At 41.5% G+C, this 22,932-nt stretch overlaps 1 protein-coding gene across 8 annotated transcripts in view; it reads left to right on the plus strand.

Annotated features, from left to right (window-relative positions):
- Positions 1-22,932, plus strand: part of NTM (neurotrimin) — a 948,891-nt gene that overhangs the window by 820,391 nt on the left and 105,568 nt on the right. For all 8 annotated transcript variants that reach the window (XM_045483496.1, XM_045483497.1, XM_045483502.1 and 5 more), the window contains one exon: positions 15,520-15,645. In XM_045483496.1, coding sequence (XP_045339452.1) covers positions 15,520-15,645 — 126 coding nt within the window. The remainder of the gene's footprint in view (positions 1-15,519; positions 15,646-22,932) is intronic.

Consider the following 22,932-nt stretch of genomic DNA (forward strand, 5'->3'; position numbering starts at 1 on the left):
ATTATCTTTGTTATGCATTTTAGAAATGGATGGTGCTGCTGATAAAAATAGGAATTGCCAGAGGAGCTAGCACCAGACATTATGAGATGCTGTATGTGCAGTGTTGTTGCAAACAGTTCCCCATGAGGGTGAAAAGGAGACCCTTTCCCATACACATAACTGTATCTCACAATTATTAAATATTGATTCATCTCAGCAGGGGCCTGTGCCTGATTTCAAATGAAGGCAAGTACATTAACTTGTGTTAATCTCATCTAGACCCATAGCATTGCACCCTTGTCAGTATCCGCTGACCCATGTTCTCTGATTGACACTGTAGATGGAAGCCGATTCCTATGCCAACCATTCTGATTCTAGAAATAAGCATATATGAGTTTATATCCGGAGTTATAGCATGTGTGGGGTGTGAGCACTAGAGCTTATTATAAGAGAAAAGAAGCCTACATGATGATGAATAGCAATTACAGGGAATTAGATTAGTATCAGTGTCTGGAGTAATGGTAAACATTTTCTGGTGCCGACGTTTGATGGCATTGGGGAGGTGGGGGGACTGGGGGATGATAGAAAGGAAGGGAGGCCAGAGATAAGAACAAATATGCAAGTCCATAGTGTGTGCTTAATGGAACTGAGATTTATTTTTCTGTGTGTCTTTTTAAGCCTCCAGATAGATCACAAAAAATACAGGCAGCCAGAAAAGAAATAGCCCAAATGTAATTTAAAGGACAGCTTTTTAACCAATACTTCAGCTTGGAGACACCTGTCCTATGTTCCTTGAAGATGCCCAGCTCAGGAGAGGAGTATTAAAGTTACTGATTTATCTTCAGTAGCACAGACCTATTTTTAATTTATTGCCTGGTGACAGATTTTTTGTTTAGCTTTTCTGTGTTACTCAACACAACCTCAGTAAAAGAAGAGCAGCCCGTAGGCCATTGTTTCCTTTGATGTCCTCATGCCCTGGAAGAAGATATGGAACTTGGACTTCTCAAAAGCTTGTTGACATTTTCTCTGGCTTCCTGACAAGCAACAATTTTTGTAGTAGGAAATACGACTGCCCTGCCCGCTGATTCTTGATAAGTATAGCGTGTGTGTGTGTGTGTGCACGCATGCATGTGCTTGTGCTCGTGCTCCTATAGACCACCAGTAGTGTAGCAGTAACAGTTTAATCATTCCCATTAGGCCACCAAACCTATTACCAAAAATATCTATTTTAATACTGTGGAGCCACAGGAAAGAGAATATGTATGATGCCATTCAAAAACAGATATGAACATTCAGTTGTTGTGCCTCTAAGTAAAGAATGCCTTCCATGCTGGGGGATACAAAAGGTGAAGCATGGAAAGTAAATAAGAATAGTATAGATGTTTCCTTACAAGTCTTGTATTCTAGTGAGGGTGCTAAGTGCTTATGCCAAAATTTACTAAGACGGTACATGATATTCTGCATGAGAGGGGTTTGAATAAAGGGGCACAAGAAGACAAGGAAAGAAACAACTAATTCTGACCAGGGGAGTTCATGTATCCATAAAAAAAAATAATCCCTACTGTGTGCTGTGCACTATTCTAGGTGACAGGGAGAGAGTGGTGAGATATGGATGTGGTTCTGTTCTCATGGGCTTTGCATCCTAATGAGAAGACATAAACAGCAAATAGCAAACAAATGAGGATTTCAGGAAATGGGTGCATATCCCAGAATAACTAAAGCAGAATAATAGGGTGGGATAGGAAGCTATCTTAGATGGCATGGTCAGGAAGGATGCATAGTAGGTGACAACTGAAATAAGAACCAAATGACAACCAACCAACCAACAAACCAACCATATGGAGATCTGGATAAAGAGCATTTCTGGAGAAGGAACAGAAACTGAAAGACTGGAAAGTGTGAGGGAAAATCCAGCTTGGCACCTTCAGGGAACAGAAGACAGGTCTGGGGACTGGAGCTGAGTTAATTCTGGGCAGAACAGTCGATGGTAAAGTCAGAGCTCCTCAGAGGGCAGCTGTGTTAGAGACACAGGTATAAACTTCAGATTTCACTGCAGTCAGGGGCAAATTGAGGTTTTTAAGGAGGGGATATAATCTGAATTATGTTGTTGTTTTTAATTATTCCATCTTTTATGCAGGGAATGGAATTCCCATGTCAGTGGTATAAGCACAACCCCCCAAAAGATGATGGGCCTGCAAAGTAAGAGACAAGAAAATGAGATCAAGGCATGGTGAGGGTTATTTCTGAGATAAATCCAACAGGACTTAACAATGGTTGTGTAAATTGAGATGAAGACAGAAATAAGAGATGATTCCTGTGTCTTTGTCTTGGACAAGTAAATAGATGATGGTGTCATTAACCAGGATGGAGCAGGTAGGAGGGGGTGGAATCCAGAACTCTGTTTGAGACATCATTCTATTGAACAATGAAATAAACATGACAAATAGGCCAAATTGTTATCCTTTGTTGAGCACACACTGTAGGCACAGTATTGTTCTAAGCCCTTTATGCATATGAACTCATTGAATCCCCAGGATAGCCCTATGAGAAGGATAATTATTAGATCCTCTTTTTTTTTTTTTTTTTTACAGAGGGAGAAGTGAAGCTTCTTGATGCACACAGATAAATTAATGTTGTCCTGAGTGCACATGTCTTGCACTGTAATGGAGAAGGGCAGATGCTGCCATGAAGACCATGCAGTTGTATTTCCCATAGTAAGCAGTCAGGTGTTTTCCACCCCTGGGTATCAGAGAGGAGAAATCCCTGCCTGAGGGATGCGGGGGAGCAGATGGCCTCGTGTCAAGATTCATTGACATCCTGATGGGCCCACTTCCACCTGCTGTGAGCTGATGAGGGAGAAAGAGAGTTATTGTCAAATTCCCAACTTGCCCTTTTCAATATAAAGTTCACTTGGTATATATATATATATATATATATATATATATATATATATATATATTACTTCGGTTGCTAATGCATTTTGTTCTCTGGAGTGCGAGAGACCCAGCTTCCTGCATAGCCTTTAATTAGTTTCTGGATGATGACATCTCCACCGAGAAGCAACTGGTTGCATCCCTCCAATCTCCGGGGGAGATAAAAGAATCTAATAAAGACATTTGGTATTTCTAGGTGATGTGTTTGACAAGCTTTGTATTAACAAGAGGTCATGTTGGAACTTTTTTCTTTCCCCAACTGCTTCCCTCACTTGCTCCAGCACTGTGACATTTCACAGGGGGATTAAGAGAGCCATCACAATCACTGAGAACTTGTAGCTTAAAACAGACCAGCCTGCATCTCCACCCCTCATGCTGGAGGGGAAGAGGCTTCACCTTGATCTGCTCACAGACCTTAACCTTTATGAGGGATTTAGTGGCAATAAGGCCACAGAACAAGAAATCAGTTTAAAACCAACTGACAAGTTACTTTGGACAGCACTGGGGCCACTTCCTGTGCTTCAGGATTCAAGTCCAGATAATGAGATGTTTCTTCCACTTGCCTAAATTATTCCCAAAGATGATGGTCACAGGGAACGTGGGTATAACTCAAATTTTCATTTTGACATACATGATAGCGGTACTCAGGTGGAGAGAGGCAGAAACTCCCCTCAGGGCTGTCTCCCTTCCTCTGAATTCAACCTTGCAGGCACGTTCAGGAAAAGAGCAACAGCTGTGGAAGAATCCATTCCATACGACAGTCAAGGGTGGAGTGGGGAGGACTTCGCCACTACCTCCCAACTGCAGTCGGCATAGTCCCTTGCTGCACATGGTTTTATAGCCTGTGTGTGAGTGCATAACTACCAGTGCTTTTAGGCAATTAGGAATTAAAGTGCCAATGGCACCACCAAGGCAGCTGAGAAGGTAAGTGAGCTTGTCACTGTTGGCAGCCAGCAGATTGGCAGCCCAGAGACACAGCCTTCTGCAGGGTGAGCCCAGAGTCTCCAGGAGGTGAGGGCTCCCTCCCTGCCCCCTGTCTCCCTTGTCTCTATTTGGCCTAGATGGAACAGCCCAGAAGTGGGCAATGGCTGGCACCTGAACACCTGAGCAGCTCTTAAAGGCAAGAGGAGAGTGTGAGTTAAGAGAATCATTGCTAGAAGTCCAAGAGATTATGGTGACCTACACAGACACTCTTGTTATTTTGTACCATCACAAGATGGAGAAGTATGAATCTGTCCTGGGGTTAGGAGATGGCACTGAGTGTGGTAGAAGGACCATTCCTCTCTCCACAAGGCAAGTTGCTGTGTAGAAGCAAGAACATCCAAGGGGCAGAATTAGCTAACCTCCTCCTAAATTGGGAGGAAAAGGACCCCTGTTGAAAACATCATGGCACCACAGGAACGGCAGGCCCCTAAAACTCAAATGTATCTAAAGGGTTTCTCCAGCTAAGGCCCAGGGTGGCAGGCATTGTCCTGAGCCATATGGGGTCTGTGTCTCCTTTCTCTGGAGATCTTTCAGAGCTTACGCAAAAAGTCTTTCTGGAACAGGGGGCAACCGATAATGACTGGGGGAGGAGCAAAGTGGCAGACACAGTCCTAGAGCTTTCCTTAACTGGACACTTGAAGTTCATGGGCAGCAGCTGCATTCTTGCTTTAGGAAGAGAGAGACATAGCCATATGCCAGAGGGCAAGGGAACAAAGGAAACTGCTTGAAGAGGCTTAGTGGCAGGCTCTGGCTTCTGGGGAAAACAAGAGTAGACACTTGCTGGTAAGCAGAAATTAGAAGCAGCGGGCATCAGAACCTTCCTACTACTGCCACCTTGGAGATGCATGTGAAGAAAACATGGATTTCAGAAGATGTCATAGGTGTGCTATAAAGAAATCCCGGTCAGCAATTCCGGGTTGGATTGTTAGAGCAGACAATTATGCTGTTTACCACTAATTGATTGAACTCTGCATTATCTCAATCACAATAACATTCATTTGTGGAATGATTAGCAGTTCACTAAGTGATTTCAATTGTACCTACATATTTCATTTGATACCCAAAGCCCTATAGAAAAAGCTTGAGTCTGGGATCTGCCACTTTCTAGCCTAGTGACTTTGAGCACATTGTTAGCTATTTAAAGCCTCAGTGTTTTGCATTAAATGCGAAAATGCATGGCAAGTGCCTAGTATTTATTAGGTGTTCAACAAATATTAGTTCTCCTCCATCAGGAGTAATAATAAAAAGTAATACTGCCTTGGATTTCTCTCTCTCTTTTTCTTTTTTTTTTTTTTTTTATTCTCATAAAACTATGTAAGTGAATCAGGCTATTAGTTGATTCCCTTTTGGGTAGCATTATTTTAGTTTTTGAGGACCTCTAGTTTGTGTAAAGTTTAGATGATATTTTTAGAAACACATTTTTAGTGAATTTTAGTTGTCTGACTTCCTGTATGATGAACTTGGGTTACTTGTTTAACTTCTCTGAATTTCATTGTCTTTATTGTGCAGTGGGTATAATGCCTAGGCATTACTGTGAGAATTTAAAAGGAAGCAGAGAATGTCAAGCTCTGGTAAAGTACTTAGCATAGAAGGTGTTCAGTGGCCCTTCCCTTCCCTTCCCATTCCGTCTCTCCTCCCTTCATGACCTGGTCTCTAAAAATCAGGTCCTATTTGGTGAGTGGAGCATGAAGTCAGTCATGCACATTGAACCAAAAGCAAATGCCATTGTGCTGGAAGCTGAAAAACAACCAGTCCTGTCTGGATGGCAGGTCCACATCATGATTAGTAATAATACCCTTTTGTTCCCACATTAAACAACTGATGAAAAGATACTTCTTAGCAATTTCTTGGATGATGCCAAATATAATGGAGCACTTATGGTTCCAGGTAAGTTGCTGTGAAATTCAATTCACACTAATATGCCCAGAAGCAGGAAAGCATAGAGTGAAGAATGCATGGTGTTTATTTTATTCTCCTACGTCTCTATCAGGAACGACTAAATTGGGTCAGAGAGCAGAGCTCATAAAAACTTCCTTCCACATTTCAGCTGATCCTGAAAGGAACAAATTCCAAACTTCAGAACCAGTGGTTTATGACTAATCCTGAATAAATCACTAGCTTTTCTCCCAGGACTTCATGATTTTCCAGCAAACATGAAGGGTTTTAATATGGAGAGAGAGAAAGAATGAGATATAAGAAATGACAAAAGGGTTCTGGTAAAAGATGAAACAATCTGCCTGAGCTTTGCCATTAAGAGCAATTTCAACCTCTAATTTAGGATTCTGAATTTCTGTAATCTGACCTTTCCCTTCTGGAAACTGGAGGCAAGCTCACTGCTGGCAAGGGAATGGGGTCCTGTTGCACATCCCCATCCTGGGCTGCAGCCAGCATCCTGACTTAAAGATGCCTCAGAACCACTAGCACAGGTATCTACCTGGTGCTTAGCATCCACTTTGGCAAGGGGTGGGGGTCCCATCTCCACCACAAAACCAAAGCCCCTCCCCCACAGCCCTTAATGTCTGTATTTGTCTTCATATTGGCCTCTATGGGTACACATTTTTAGTAACACTAATAAATCACTTTTGATAGTATTTTATGTTTAAAATGTGATTTCTCACAGTCTTGTCTGATCCATAGGCAATCAATTCTAAAGAAGCAAGATAGTATTCATATAATTAAGGAAATCAGTGAGTTAAATGATTTACATGAGTTTATGCAGCTAGTGATTGTTGGGTCGGGTCTTAATACCTGATCTTCTGATGCAGAGCTTAGGGTTCTTTTTATTGAGGGATAAGAAATCCCACAGAACCCATAATATTGGAATATGCATTCAATTATAATTTTTTTATTGGAAAGAAGGAATAAGGAAGGGAAGAGAAAGAAGGAAAGAAAGAAAGAAAGAAAGAAAGAAAGAAAGAGAAAAAGAAAGAAAGCAGGAAGGGAGGGGAAAAGGACAGAAGATGGAAAGACTGACTGACTAGTCTCTTCAGTCAAAATAAGCCAAATAAGTTCTCAGTGGACACAGCAGTGGGTTTAATTGATTATTTCTCTGCCATGGTGTAGAGACAGCCAGGAACACCTGGTTGGATGAAACAGTCAGGTTGGGGGAACTACAGTGCTGCCTCCCAGGAAGGCTGTCCAGGAAAGCTACAGCTACCTGCCTCAGCTCATATTAGTAGAAGCTAAACATGAGGGTGCTGATGAGGAGGTTCTGGTGATGGAGGAGGGAGGACAACATGATATTTATGCAAGAGTGGGAAGTCTCAAGAAATATACTCCTGAAACCTCCCCTCCACTCTTCTGACAGAGAATAGCACCATATACAAATGAGCAGAGAGGGCTCCCTTTCCCGAATGTACCATAAGCATTAAGATATTCACATGGAGAGGTGAAAGGGGATGATGGGTGAAAGGGACGGATGAGTTTAGCAAAGGTCACAGTTTTTGGTAATGTGAATTCCAATAGACTTAATATATTTGGATCATATAGAATCTACATTCAGGTCCCACTGTCAATGCTTTACCTGGATAACTTTGAGCAAATTACAAAAATCTCACTAAGACTTAATTTCTTCATATGTAAGTAGGAATAGTAGTATTCCTCAGAGGATTCTGTCAAGATTAAATGAAATAATGGAGCCAAGCTCCCTATAAAATATGTAATGAACAACAGAGATTCAAAATGTGTCAATGCATGCATGTGTCTATGTGTGTACTCAGTATCTGTTTATGGTTTTTAAAGTATGCATCCATGATTCCACATGCAGTTTGTATTTTCTAACTCATATAATCTCTCATTTTCAAAAACACTCTTCAACTCTGCAATCTTCAGTTGTATGCCCTTGAACAAGTTCCTTGATCCCTCTGAATATAATTATTCTCATCTGTAAAATGTAGGAAAGGAAATAATTAGGGAGACAACGCACCCCCATTTGCCTGGAACTTTTCTGATTTTGGCAGTGTAAGTCCTATGTTCCAGGAGACTCTACAGTTCCAGATAAATGAGGAAACTGGGGCACTTTAGAAGTAATATCTACTTGTGGGGTTAATGCAGGGATAAAATAAAGTAATATATGTAAAATATCTATTATACAACAGGTATTTAATAAATAGTTACTATAAGTATTATTATAGATACTGAGAGTCTTTAGGGGTCATTTCAAGATCTTGAGGAAGTTCATTTCATTCAATTTATTTGCACTTCCAAATAGTCGAGTAAAAACACCCTAACTCAGGGTTCCTGGGTAGCTCAGTCGGTTGAGCATCCGACTTTGGCTCAGGTCATGATCTCGCAGTTTGTGAGTTTGAGCCCCACGTCGGGCTCTGTGCTGACACCTCGGAGTGGAACCTGCTTCGGATTCTGTGTCTCCCCCTCTCTACCCCTTCCCCACCCTTGCTCTGTCTCTCAAAGATGAATAAACATTAAAAAAAAATTAAAAACACCCTAACTCATCCATTCAAAAAATATTTATTGAAAGCTGTGCCAGACATTATGGTATGTGCTGAGCATCTCAATGAACAAAACAGGCAACAGAGCTTACATTTTACAGTAAAAACTTGGATTGCAAGTAATTTGTTCTGTGAGTATTCTGAAAGATGAGCAAGCATTTCTAATAAATTTAACTTGATAAACGAGCAGTGTCTGCAGTACGAGTAGTACGTGATGCTGAGTGTCACATGGTCACAGCTGAGCCAATTGTTCTTGAAATTCACTTTGATACACAAGTGCTTTGGATTAAAAGCATGTTTCCAGAATGAATTATGCTCACAAACCAAGGTTTTACTGTATTGGGAAGAGGCAGGTAATTATGTAACCATCTAGTATGGCACGTTCCACTTTAGAAAGGGTGATCAAGGAAGGCTTCATAGAGGAGCTAAGATTTAAAGAATAAGACAAAACCATCCAGGTGAAGAGCAGGGAAAAAGATAAGCAGAATGCATCTGAGTCAAGGAATGAATGACCTGTGAGTGTTTCAGGAGGAAGGGTAGCCAGTGGAGTGAGAAAAAGAGAATGATTTGGGATGGAGAGACAGAGGCAGGCTCTGGTTCATGAAGGGCTTTTGACCTCAAAGAAGGAGTTTTCATGCTCCATGACCAACTCATCTCTTTGTTTAGTCCGAATGAGAAAAAGAAGTTCAATTAACAGTTATATTTTGCATGAGACTTCGCCCTTGTCTACAGTGACCAGTAAGAAAAGACAGATTAGTCCACAAACCAACATCTGCTTGATTGCATCTTCAGCTTTTTGATCTAGATGGTACATTCATGCACCAGGCTATTAACATACACCTGAGAGTCTCTGTGTGGGATCTGGAAACCAGGAAAGTTAAGGGTGTTCCAGATTGGTCCTTTTAGTTATGTAAGGACAGAGGTCTCAAGGCCTTAGTAGTGAAGCAGCCCTTGCTGTGAAAACTACCATTAGCTGCCATAGGCATCTTAGATCTTCACTACAGAGAAGAGGCAGGAGAAGTGCCACTGGCAGTAAAGGGAGCCATCTGGGATGCATAGATCTGCATGTGCCATGGGGAGCAACCTGGTCCAAGCAACTTATGTGCATTCCCAGACCCACAGGAATGTGCAATGCTTAATAAAGCATCTTAATTAGGATTTAATAGGATATCTACTGTGTGCTAAAAACAGCAAATTGCTATTTATTAATGGCATAATTATTAAAACTTAACACCTGGGCAGTGGAAGCTAAACCAAGAATGAGGAAGTTCCCTAGAATACCGTTTCAATAATTATCTTATTTAATTATTTACACTTCTGAATTAGAATTCAATAAGAGCCAGATTAAACCTTAACATAATGTATTAAATGTGGAACTGTATTCAGAGTGTGGCTCACTGGGCTTCTGCCTCCCTTCCCAAACATAACCTCTTCACTTCTTGGTCTTCCTGTTCCCATATTGGTGTTTTTTTCTAGGTTCAGAACTTAAAGTCAGCAGAGATGTTACATACATGTATGTGGAAACTAGCTGATGGCCTTTTTAAGGAAGCATGAACTCTTAGCACATCTCATTTACTTTTGAAGCTTCAATTATTACTCCTCTGCTGTTGACTTTCAAATCCTATTCTGGGACCTTGCCCCAGACCTTTAATGGCATCACTGTAATTGCCGAAAGGTTAAATCTGCCTGCATGTCTATCAGAATGTCTAAAACAGAATCTAACTCATCAAAATAATGTCCTCCCCAAAAGATCTCCATATAGCTTCCAGGAATGTGCTACTTAGCCATCTAACTGCTGTTGAACAAAATGGCATTCACACTTGACTCATTATTTCTAATTCCTCCCTCCTGGCAATCAAGTACCTGTGCATTTTCCTGGGCGTTGATCTTAAAACCATCCTTTTCTTTCCATCCTTATAGAGCCAACAGTTTAATCCATGCCTTGAATATCACTCTAATATAGATTGATTTATTTGACTTCAATTTCTGTCTTTCATTCTGTCTGACACATTTTTGCAGGTTGTTTTGCCTAAAGTACATTGAAAATATTAAGGATTTTTTTTCTTTAAAAATTTTCAAATACATGCTGTTGCCTATAGAATAGAGTGAAAATCTAGGATCTAGTCAAGCTGTTCCATAATTTGGCTTTAGCTTTCTTCATTGATCTTATATCCTCTTCTTCCTTTAATCAGCTAAAATCTATCAACCACCCATTCTGTATTGACACTACGTAATGTGTTTGCCAAGTGCATATAATATTAAAACTCACTTATTGAGCACTTCAAATTGCTAGGACCTCCTTTAAGTCCACTTTGTAAACTTACTCCTTAAATCCTCAAAAAAACCCAAGAGGTACATGGTATTGTTAGCTTTGCTCCATAGATGAGGAAGTGAGACACAGAGAGGTGAATTAATTTGGCCAAGGTTACCCAGTTTGAACATATTCAAGTCAGGATCTCAACCACTACTCTCTTTTGTCTTTTGTAGTAAATAAACTGTGTCTTCATACATTTCATGAATTTCTGCTTCCCATTGATCCCCAGGTGTTCCTGTTCCACTTGAAGTGGCTTTACTTTCTCAGCCTTTGTGACTGTTTTTCATTTGTTGGTATCCAAAATAGACTTGCTAGCCAAGGCAAAGTCACTCTAACACTCCTACTTGCAGTGTCCTCCTTTTTCCCAATTTACAGGACTGAATATTTGTGCCATTCACTTGATATTCAACCCCACACAATTTTGTGACAAATTTTGCTTTATTTTTCAACTCTCTAGGATGTTCATAGTCACTGTCTCCTCAAACAGACTGTAAGCTAGTGGAGAGCCAACAGAATTTATATATTTCTGTATGTCTTTCATATACCAACAACAAAGTTGTGTATATAGGAGTTGTTCACCAAATGTTCACTGAAAGACTTTTGGCCCAGCCTCTGTCAGCAGCTCTTCTTCCATTAATAACTATGCCTTGCCACAAAAACTCTTAGTAATAGTATTCTTCTTATGTCTCCTTTTCCTACAATGCCTTCCCTCTTCTCTTCAGATTTACTTTTACTTATCTTGGGCTTAGTTAAGTGTCACACATCCACAAGGTCTGACATGACATCCATCTCCAGGCTGGCTTAAGTGTCTATCCTTTGTATTCCCTTAATACCATTTCTATTTTTCTGTGCCACAATACATTAAAGGTATATACTTCTGGACCAATTTTTATATCTCTAGACTGTAACTCCTTGAGGACAAGGGCTGTGTCTTGTTTAGTGTTAAATTCTTAGTGCTAAGCATAATGCCAGTGTATGGAAGTGATCAATGAATATTGATGAAGGAAGGAAGGACAGACAAAGTAATCCTAGTATGTTTTTAACAGCCTGCATAATGAGAAGAGGTAATATGCAGAATGTATCCATGGAAACAATATAAATATATAAATAATCCTATCTTAGTTGGCCAGAACTTTTTTATGAACATGAATTAGCTAAGACCACAGTGCATCCTTATCAATTCAATTTAATTTTAAATACTGACAGTGTGCTAGCAGTTTCCTCCTGGAAAATGATACTTTCAATCCCCTAGTATCTTAGGTACTATGCCAGTTTAGTTCTGATAATTGGGATTGCACCTCTTGTCAAACGACCACAGCTCTATGCCATGAAAGGTCTGCCTTTCAAACTCATCTGGGGCCATGTGCCACCTCTGAACTGTTCTCCTGGGCAGAATTGAAAGGACAGCAAGCATTTCTCCAACTTCTACTTCATAAGTTGGATACTTTCCAACTGTTAGTGGAGGGAGACAATTCTAGATGATTCTTCCAAGCATAAGGTGTGATTGTCTCATTTAATATACTTACTGTGCTGACAGCTCTGGCCCAAAACACCTTCTATTCTACTTGGGGGCTGTCCATTGTTCTCTAGTGTATGATTAGCAGATTAGCTATCATGTAAGAAGCCAGGAAAATGAACTCCCAGTAAACCCTTCCAAAGCAAGAGTAATTCATTACCCAGTCTGATTTCCACTTAAAATGTACTTTAAGCACACTTCCAACTACAAACCCTAAATCACCCTGTGTTCACAAAGTCCATCATTTTTTATTTTATTGCATGGCGTTGGCATGACATAATCCCTTGCAGAGCATCTCGGAGTGCTTTACAGATCAATAAATTACTTACCTGCACAGTTGAAGCAGTGTCTGCAAGGCCAACACAGTCATTATGCAAGCTGCCTGCCCTCCAGGAAGCAAGCAAAGCTTTGTGGGTGCCAACGCTGGGTGGGAGCAAGGGCCAGGTGAATGTATGGGTTGGGGGAGTGGTGGTGCAAGCAGTGACTGTTACAGTTAAAGCAGTGAATAAAATACATCAAGTTTAAATGATTTTAAGACTGAGAGCACTTAGAAACTTGGATCCTTCAGACAGTCAGCAAATCAAGTGTCCAGTCATTAACCCATCAACTATTTTTCTGTCCAAGAAGATTCAATCTAGCTTTTAAAATGGTACAGCCATAAATTGCAATGTCACATCTTAGAAGTCCTGGATCATACAGCCAATGGGCACTCCCCAGCCCTCACCACATTGACTCTTCTACCAAATAGTTGTATCTGTCTTATCAAATAGTTGTGAGAGTGCAGGTGTATGTGCAAATGCATACACACACACACGCACACACACACGCTGTCTCTCTGTCTAAAGCTCAATATGGATTTATATCTAAAAATGATTAATTGATGTTTACTTTTTGTATGACACCCCACTCAAGACAGCAGAAAATAAAAAAGTAGACTAAGTCTTTAGATCTTATACTCAGAATGTATAGCATACCGGAAAGGTGAGACAAGTGTAACATAAGCAAGTTTATTTTAAATGACTTGGAAGAGGCTATGGGATTGCCAGGAAAGAGAGGTGACATCTTTGTGGAGATATCTGAACAACCTTATAGAAGGCCCTCACCTGGGCCTTGGATAATTCCAATAGGTATACATAGTTGGAGAAGAGAGTCTAAGTGACCAAAATCAGCAGCAAAGGTGTGGGGATTAGGAAATAAAAGTGCAACACATGCTTATTAATGAGTGTTCCCAGTAAGGTGGAGTGTGGGAAGGGAGTGGAAGACACTATGCAAGAAGGAAGGAAGGAAGGGAGGAAGGAAGGAAGGGAGGAAGGAAGGAAGGGAGGAAGGAAGGAAGGAAGGGAGGAAGGAAGGAAGGGAGGAAGGAGGCTAGAAGATACCTGGATGATCCCGTTTTCATGGAGAAGAAAGCCTGACACAATTAGCAGTGAGTGATTAATGGTTCAAGCAGAAGAAGAAAGTCCAGCATGGAAATTTGCAATCAATCTGATTTTCAAATGAGGGGGTTCATCATCTGGCCTTGGGACAGGAAATAATTTGACATTTAAGTTTCCTAGGATCTCCAGCAAGCCAGATGGCATTGTGTATTGGGTAGATGATGTGTGCTGAAATTGCACACTCTGATGGCTCAGAGGGTGGCTTATTCAAGGGAAGAACCTAATTTGAAGAGCCCTAAGGGAGCTGAATGGAGGGGTCACTTAATTTATGATGAACTAATGTGTTAAAACTAGTGCCTGTGAGACTGAACTGATATGTGTTTGTAATCCAGTCCTGATATTGTTACAAACGTGTAGCAGGTTGGAAAGGTGGTTCCCTTGAATATCATTATAATTCCATCCTATAAATATTTGTTGTGCTTTTTCCCTGGTTATAAATATGATTCAGTCATGGCTCAGGCTGTGAAAAAGTTCTTGGTTATTGGATGAGAGATGCTAAGCAAATAACCATAACATAGATAGGTGTCAAGAACTGGAGTCTGGAAGCTCATGAATGTCACCCTTACTTTATAAATCAATTAGAAAATAAGAGAAACAAATGTCATACTTGAGCTAAATGCCACATTCACCAGTGGGAAAGATGGTACTAGAGAATTAGGCTTAGATGTATAGCAACAATGGACTTCTAATTTAGAACACAAGAATGAGACAGATACATATAGGCAAGTGGAGGCTGTGCTGTAGGGTGTACAAGACCCCATGGGATGCTGCCCCTGTGTCACATGTCTGAGGAAGACGACACTGGAAAACAGCTTCCTAAGGGAAGCCTGGTTCCAAAACAAAAGACTGAAAGAAGTGTGGGATCCTACTCGAAATTTTACCAATTAGAATAAACCCTTCGCCTCCTTGGGGGATTAATTTAGGATAGAGAGAGACAAAGAGACCAAATGTGTTATGCCTAATTGCTGTTCCCTCTGATTCCCCATTAGGTATGAGTAATGTGCTCTGGGAACACAGATAAGAAGAGCTTTAACTTAAGTATCTGAAGGAGGACAGAGAGGAGTAGGGGTAGGGAAAGCTGCACCAACTGGCATTTGATCTGGACTTTAAAGGATGACTAGAGGGGCACCTGGGTGGCTCAGTCAGTTTCAGTTCGGGTCATGCTATCACAGTGAGTTTGAGCCCCGCATTGGGCTCTGTGCTGACAGCGAGGAGCCTGCTTGGGATTTTCTCTCTCCCTTTCTCTCTGCCCCTCCCCTGCTCTCTCTCTCTCTCCCTCAAAATAAATAAACTTTAAAAAAGAATGACCAGAAAATTTCCAGGAAGACATAAGAGACAATATAGATCCCAAACGCGTGATGGCCAAGAAGGACATAGAGTGTCGGGGATAACAAGGAGGGTAAGGAAAGGTGAGATCATAGGTAGCATAGATTGATGCTTGATTCTGAACTGCCTAGTATGCTGGCATAAAGAAGATTGTGTATTTTCAGGTAGGCAATATGGAGCAACTGGAGGTGTTTAGGCAGAGATGTGGTATAATCAGAACTGCATTATATAAAGAGGACTCTGCGGTGTGGAGAATGACTGGTGAATGTGTGTCGGAGGTGGGTGGGGGTGAGAGTGGAGAAGGAAGCGGGTGGAGGCTAGGAGAACAGTTATTGCAGTATTGCAGTGGAATCCATTCCCATTCAGACTCCCTGACTCTGTGTTTAAATGGGGAGAAATAAAAGCTAAATTCAGGGTAAGATAATTCTTTCATGTTTAAGGTAATTCCTCTAATTTTTAATCATTTACTCCTATAGTCCCAATATTTCAGCCCCTGGGCTGTGATGCCATCTATCATTATAAGACAACAAAGAAATGTTTCAGCAAGATTTTTATTTCCCTCTTATCTTTTTTGTCTCTACAGTATCTCCCAAAATTGTAGAGATTTCTTCAGATATCTCCATTAATGAAGGGAATAATATCAGCCTCACCTGCATAGCAACGGGTAGACCAGAGCCTACGGTTACTTGGAGACACATCTCCCCAAAAGGTAAGAGAAGAAATGGAAGAATTGTTGGCCATGGCTAGGAGGTCATGGCACTGGTGGCTTTATCCAAATGGCCCTACATTTTTGGTATCCTGATAATAGTATACTCATGGCTCTGAAGGGAATTTTGGTGATCTCTACAAGACAGGAATATGTCCTGTAAGATTTCAGAAATCAAATCTGAGAGTTTCTCGAATGCTGGGGAGATTAATTCCAATTCTTTCTGGGTGCAATAGTGGTAACCTGTTCTGGGTGAACTTTATTGGTCTTGTTTGATGACGGAACAATCATCATTGGTGGCATTGTTCAGATGGTTGTTCTAAGATACTAAAAACACAACACATAAGGATTTAAAAAAAAACTTTGAATGGGCATAGTCCTAAAGGTAAAATGTCCAAGTCTGACTCCTCAGCATTGACAAATATCTGGTCCCTAGTCCATGAGCTGTTTTGTGGTTTTGTTGTTGTTGTTACTCAGATTAATCTTAGATAACAAATATAGCTCAAGGTGTGACTAAATTGCAAAATTTACCTTGTCTAAATGTCTAGATGTTTTGTAGACCAAACTAAGTGTTGTTTTGTGCTTTCATGGATTAAACATTAAACCTTTAGAATTTAAGGGGAGATGCCATTTATCATTAAGGTAGCTTTTATGCAAGATGCATTAAATTATTTCATTTGTTTTTAAATATGTACTGAGTGCTTATAATAGCCCAGGCACTCTGCTGAGCACTGGGGATATAGCAATAAAGCAAAACATATCAGTTTTTGTTCTCATGAGCTTCCATTCTCAGGAGACAAGTGACAAAAAAAATGAATCTACAATGTAACAAGTGGTGATAAGAATAAGAAAATAGAGCAGTATACATTGACAGAAGAACCAGAGGTTCAGTTGGAGAAGGCTTTTGAAAAGGTGACATTTGAGCAGATATGTGAATAAAGATGCTTCATTTCAGTGCTTATTGCTGGCTAACGTGAGCTATGTTTAAGTAAGTGTGTATGTGTGTGTGTCTATGCATGCATGTATGCATGAAGTTATGTGTATGGCTGAGTACTACAGGTTCAAGGATTCTAAAGGAATCATCATAGTGGATATCTCCTTGGTGTTGCAGGTTGGGACCCCCGAAAGTAGACCCTGACAATGTGATTGGCATGCAAGAAGTTTATTTGAGGCTCTCTTGGGATCAACTTCTATGAAGGGGTAGGGAAGGAAGCAGGGCTGGGCTGAGGGAGAAGCTGAGTTGCCTGAAGACCAGTGGAACATCTCAGCTGACCCTGTGGAGAATTCTGAGGCCAGTGTTTCCCTTTAGCAAGGCTTTGTTGAGATGGAGGTGACCTTTTATACCAGCAGAACAGCCTTGGAATTTGGGCTATCCCCTGAAGAGTTGTGACCTTGGAAGGCGTCTCTCTTTACACTAGATAGTCTGCATAAGGGGCTGTACCAGAGAGCTTCCCACCAGCAACACATCTGTCCCTGGGGGCAGACATCCTCTCTTCCTGAAGATGGCAGAACATTTGGACATTTAAATGAAATCAGTGTAGGACTATGAGTGGGCCCTCATATCGAATTCCTCTCACAGAAATAGACAGACTTGCCCTGCTGGAGATTCTCAGACAAGTCATGAAATTTTCAGTGTGTTAGGCCTGAATTGCTGGGAGCAATCCCATGCAACCATTTCTGACTCTACCACTGTGAGCAAATGGATCTGAGAGAGTACTCACATGTCTGCAGTTCTCTCGATTTGGAATGGCCTTACAAATGGACTGGCCCAAAAGCTGGGAGGAGACTTCTACTGTGCATGAGATCATCAGTGAGAGAACGTGGCTCTAGGGCACCTCTGAGGCAGGGTCCATCGAAATGGACAGACTTTCCAAGTTCACAGTGCACGCCATTCATCACTGCTTAATGCTTGTCCCCAGTGCTATTGGATGCCAGGGCGCTCTGTGTTTTTAAAATCTGTGGAACATTCATCATCCTGGGTAGACTCACTTTACCTTATGTAGAGAGGCACTGGGCCCCTCCTTCTTGCAGGTCTCCCTCTGTCTCCTGTCTGGTATCTTCTCTGATTTCCTCTCCCAGCTTTTCAGCTCTTTGTCCTTTTGTAAGTACTCCTCCTGATATTTCTCCTCTGTACATCTTCTCCGTCTGTCTTGCCCTTTCATGCTTTCTCTTTTTATTGTTTACTTTCTCTTTCTTTCTCAGTCTCCTAAACATCTGTGCATTAATTTCAATTCTCCCTCCATTTTTTTTTTCCCTCTCTCTCTTTTCCTGACAATTACCTCTGTCTTTCTTCTGGCATTGGAGCCCCCTCTTTCTTTTATCTTGCTGAAGTTCACACTGGCACACCTTAGAGTCTTTTTACCCCTTTTGTGGCCATTAAGCAGACTCATTGCCTCAGGGGACTTTACCTGAGCCTGTGCCAGATGCTTCCATTTTACTGTTTTGGCTGCTATAGAAACAGAAGATGGATCAAGGAGTGAGGAGAAGGATAATCTGAATCTACCTGTGGATCAGAGTAATTTAGATGAACAGCCTTTTCCAGATCCCTGGTCCAGATTAGCTATCGCAGATTCAAACTGATGAGACATGCCAAGCAGTAACTAATCACCTCAGAACTCACCAGGGTGCCGTTTTCCCAGTGACTGATTATTTGGAGATCAGAGGTGTCAGTGGACTGCTGCCAGATCTGAACCGAAGCTGGAGACCCTTAGCAGTAAGACCTTCATCTTTCCCCCCTAAATATTTCCAAAAGGGTACTTATTTTAAATAAGTTGGGACAGGCTTGGGGTTCCTTGGTGAAAAAAAAAAAGATATGCCACATCTTAGCAAAGCCTCCAAAGGCAGAGAGCTCTTGTCATCTTTTGTTCTACTTTGTGTGGGTAGATCATGTTTCAATCTGGACAGTTCTCACACACATACCCATAAAATCCCTGAATGGATAGCTGATGGAGGCTAAGCACATTGGCAACCCTGATGGCTTCACTGCATTTTCTCCCTCGAGACTGATGTGTTTGTTTTGTACATTTCTGAAAACTTCTAGTTTCTTCCATCATAACTCATATGGTGCTGCTTGCAATAAACTTCTACAAACCTCTTTAGAATGTGTATCCCAGGCTTGACCCCTTTTTACATGGAGAAGGAGAACAGGAATGTTAACCACCATTTTAGTAATGGCTCATGCATTTTGGTACACAGACACAGGAGTGATCATCTGATCAGAAGCAGAATGGAGGGGCCTTGTCCATGAAATTATCTGCCTAGCACTTTACATCAGATGAATAAAATGCCACTTTTCCATATCCAAGATGTAGAGGAAGGTGAGGCCTCCCAAGAAACACCTCTGTACTGCCATTGATCATGGGAAGTAATTGTCTCTTGTTACTGGCAATATGTCTTCTAGTTCTCCTCATGAACTTACCACTCCCAAGAGTTCAAAAAGAAAGTGCACAAACTTTGTAAACATACCTACCCTCCTTCTGCACACCTGTTTCAGAGTGTACATGTTTTGCTAACACCTGTATGCGCCTTGGTCTTTTCAGAAGGAAGAGCCCTCCTCTCTCTGTCTCAAGGAAATTCTACTTGGATGGGCACAAATGTTTTATTGGCCTCTTACCAAATTCTGTGTAAATGCTAGCATCCTACTCCAAGGGCCCAAACACCATCAGTGGCCCCTGTCTCGTATGGGCACATTCCCCATTAATGGCTCTGTGCCTTGTCTTTTGTCCCCATCTAGGCATGCAATAATTTATTTTAGCAAAGCCTTAAGCTTTAGTCTTTCTATGTAAAAAAGAATACCTTTAAGGTTCTCTGTTACTCTGATTCTTCCACGTGTCCTAAAATTTTTATGTCTCCAGTTGCTGTTGGATTGTAGGAGCTTTAGAGAGAAAGGTGAGATTCCTATATTGCCACATCCCCAGGAGCCCAACATGGAACTCAGGTGAAAATTTGAGTCAGATCACTGACATGCAGATTCTACTATACCTACAGAATCAAGGATCATTGAGCATCCTAATGAAGCATCCCTTTTCAGTGTGCCTACCTCCACTTCTCTCCCATCAAACAAAATACTGAAAATAAAAACCTTACCAAGGCTACTGAAAGAATACTTTGTACTCAGATGTTGGTTGGGGGCTCAGAAAGGTCCAGTGAGCTGTTTACAGAGATGTCCTGATTTCTGATTCATGAATTCTTTGAGACCTATGTCTCTTTGAGGGCCCACATCTCACTTTGTTTCTTGACCTTCTAGCACAATGTCCATCACCTAGAAAGTGTTCAAGAAATATTTGTTGATTCTGTGAACAAACACTTACTTTCATCAGTGCCCCAGAGAGACATGCTTGTTCTCCCATGTCAAAGACTTCATCCTGATCCTTGAGGAACTCCACTTTGATGTTGCTGTTGAGACCTGAGTGTTTCCTGCTGAAGCTCTGTTGGGGAATTTCCAGGACATTTTCTCTGGTCTTCACAGGATTGTCAAACTTTTCCAAAGTTCTCCTACTGGGAGACCTGCTGTGGCTGGTCTTAACTTCTCCTTGAAGGAGAGACTCCTTTTCATGTACTCTTTTGAAAAAGTTGAGAAGACTCACAAGTGACTTTGAAACTGGATCCTCTAGTGAGCTCTCTTCTACCCTCATCACTGCCTCACTGCTGTCACTCTCCTGATGCGTGTGTTACTCTCATATGTTCTTCATCTGGCCTCTCTGAGTCTCTTGGTCCTTTTGGTGTCTTACTCTTCCCAACCATAATTGTGCCTAAACCTTCAATGGCTCCCAACAGTTTCATAAAATAATCCTGGATGTTTCCAGGGAAAGTTACTTCAACTGTATATGGAAATTTGTTTCTCCTCATAGGTTAAAAAAAACAAAAATTCAAAGAAAGAAAGCAGTGTGAAAAAGAGAAATAATAGTTTAAAAATTCTCCCTGCCCCTGACACTATGTTAGTTGAAGTGGGAAATAGATTGGTTTTTCTTAGGGCCATATAAAGACTCTGGGGGAAAAATTAAGAGCAGGGCCATACATCTTTTGGGCTCCAAACCTAGCCTTTGTTATGGAACACTTCCCTTTCAATGTGCAGTGTGAGCAGTGGACAAATACCTGTGGGACTAAGAAACCTTCTTCTGCCAAATCTCTTCCCTTCCCACCTCAGGTCTCCTTCTCTACTTGAAGAGGTCCAGGGGAACCTGGTTTTTCTAGACCTTGTTTCTCATAGCTTTGAAAGGCACCAAAAACCTCACCAAGTTGTTGAGGACAAAGTGACCCTTGGATGGAAACTTTTCTTCTCCTTGTCAATTCCCTAAGTCCTTCCCTCCCCCACCCCCACCACACCCACCTACCTTCCCATTTGTCAGTACTGACAGGTCTTCCTCCCCAGCCAAGCAGGACACTGAAGCACTAATTGGCACTGGAGGTATCACAGCTTGAGTTCAACCAGAGCTGGCAGGCACCATGACTCCAGTGACAGCTCTGTGAAAAAGTGTCAGGAGCAAAGCTGTGGCATGCCATCGGCTGACTGCAGCACCCTGGCACTAATGAGCAGCCTGTCAGCACCAGCATCAGGGGCCCCATGTGGCACAGAGATCATTAGGATGGCAGATGAGAAAAAACTTCTCCAGCAAAGAAGAGCCAGGATTGGAAGGGAAGGAGGACAAAATGGAACTAAAGACCTCTCCTTACCCACAGGTGGTTATCACCCAGCAGGAAAGGACCAAAAATACACACACACACACACACACACACACACACACACACACACACAACATGTTTATAAAAGATCTCTATGCTAACTCTGGACAACCCTTGGAGTCTCATTTTGGTTGAGTTGCCCTGTAATTAATTGATATAGGCCACAAATCTCTTCTGCAGTAAGCCAATGGGGAGCTCAGTGACTAAATTAACTCTCCAGTCATGGTCGCCCATACTATGAAACCAGGAAGTAGTGTAAGTTCCAAAGAAAGAGGGACCTGAGGAAAAAAGAAAGCATTGGTATCAGTGTGTTTTTTTGTTTGTTTTTTTTTTTTTTTTTTTTTTTTTTTGGCTACTTTTCAGGGCAGACTCCCTGCCCAGGGAACCTGCTGAGCTGCCAACTGCCTGCCTGTCTTCCACTGGAGTATGATAATCTAAGAGACACAATTAAGAGAAGTAGTTTTGTTTTGTTTCCTTTGTTATTTCATCCCAGAGGTGGGTTTGGGAAATGGCCAGTATGTCTGCTTTGTTTTTCTACTTCCTGAGGGCAGGTGTGAATTCTCCAGCTCCATTCTTCTGCTTCATGCTTTATGAAGAGTCTGGCCTCTCTCTGAGTTTTGGTTATCTCTAATGGCTCCATTTCTTCATGGGTGGAGGTGACCTGACACAAGGTGGCCATCTGTTTGAAAGAAATGGGCCTTGAAAGCAGGTCCAACTACATTTGAAATTGCTTCCACTACTTACCAGCTGGGTCCCATTGGGGTAGTGGTAAATCTTTCTGAAGATGTGTTTATGTATTAATTTTGTTCTTGCTTCTTGGTGTGGCACCAAGAATTTTCATTATTTGTTTCTGGACCCCAGTTGCCCCACACGCTGCAGTTACACTAACAACTGGACATTTACCTTTGGTGTCCTTACCTTTGCACTCACCAGCTGGTCTCCCTTGATCATGTCCTTGCACCTTTTGGATAGAGTTCTATTCTTTCTTTAAGACCATGGTCAAATGCTACCAGTCACCTCTGGTGGCTTTCTTCAGGCAAAGTGAGTCACCCCTTTTTATGAGATCCCATAGCATTTTGCACACATTCCTAATGATGGCAATTCTTACAGTGACTTGTATGCTCAAAAGGCCCTCCTTATGTCCAAAGGACAGTTATTATGCTGTTTTATTTTATCCTCAGTGCCTAGCACAGCACCAGATGTTTGCAGGTTCTGTAAGTAATTGTTGAACAAAGAGGTATCCAATCTATAGATAGATACAGTATTTTTCACCCCCCTCTTTTTAAATTTAGTCTTCCTGATGCATAATTTAAAACAAAAGTCACTTTAGTGAGTAAAGGGTAAGATACAGGAACTTCATCTCTTCACATCATTCTTTACTGTCTATCATGTTTCCCAAACCAGTCCAAAGAATTTGTAAGAAAATGTTCTCCCCACTGGTCTGCCCCCAGAACCAGCCCTAACACTCTTCATATGCAAAACAGAAATAATAAAGCCTTCCTAACATGGATGCTGTGGGGATTAAATGTGGTCATCAGTGCCACGGACCTGGCCCCAAAATGACACATAGTAGGTGGCCAACAATGTGAGCTTCCATAGCCCCAGCCA

The sequence above is a fragment of the Leopardus geoffroyi genome, chromosome D1 (assembly GCF_018350155.1).
Source record: "Leopardus geoffroyi isolate Oge1 chromosome D1, O.geoffroyi_Oge1_pat1.0, whole genome shotgun sequence".
In the NCBI taxonomy this organism is placed as follows: domain Eukaryota; kingdom Metazoa; phylum Chordata; class Mammalia; order Carnivora; family Felidae; genus Leopardus; species Leopardus geoffroyi.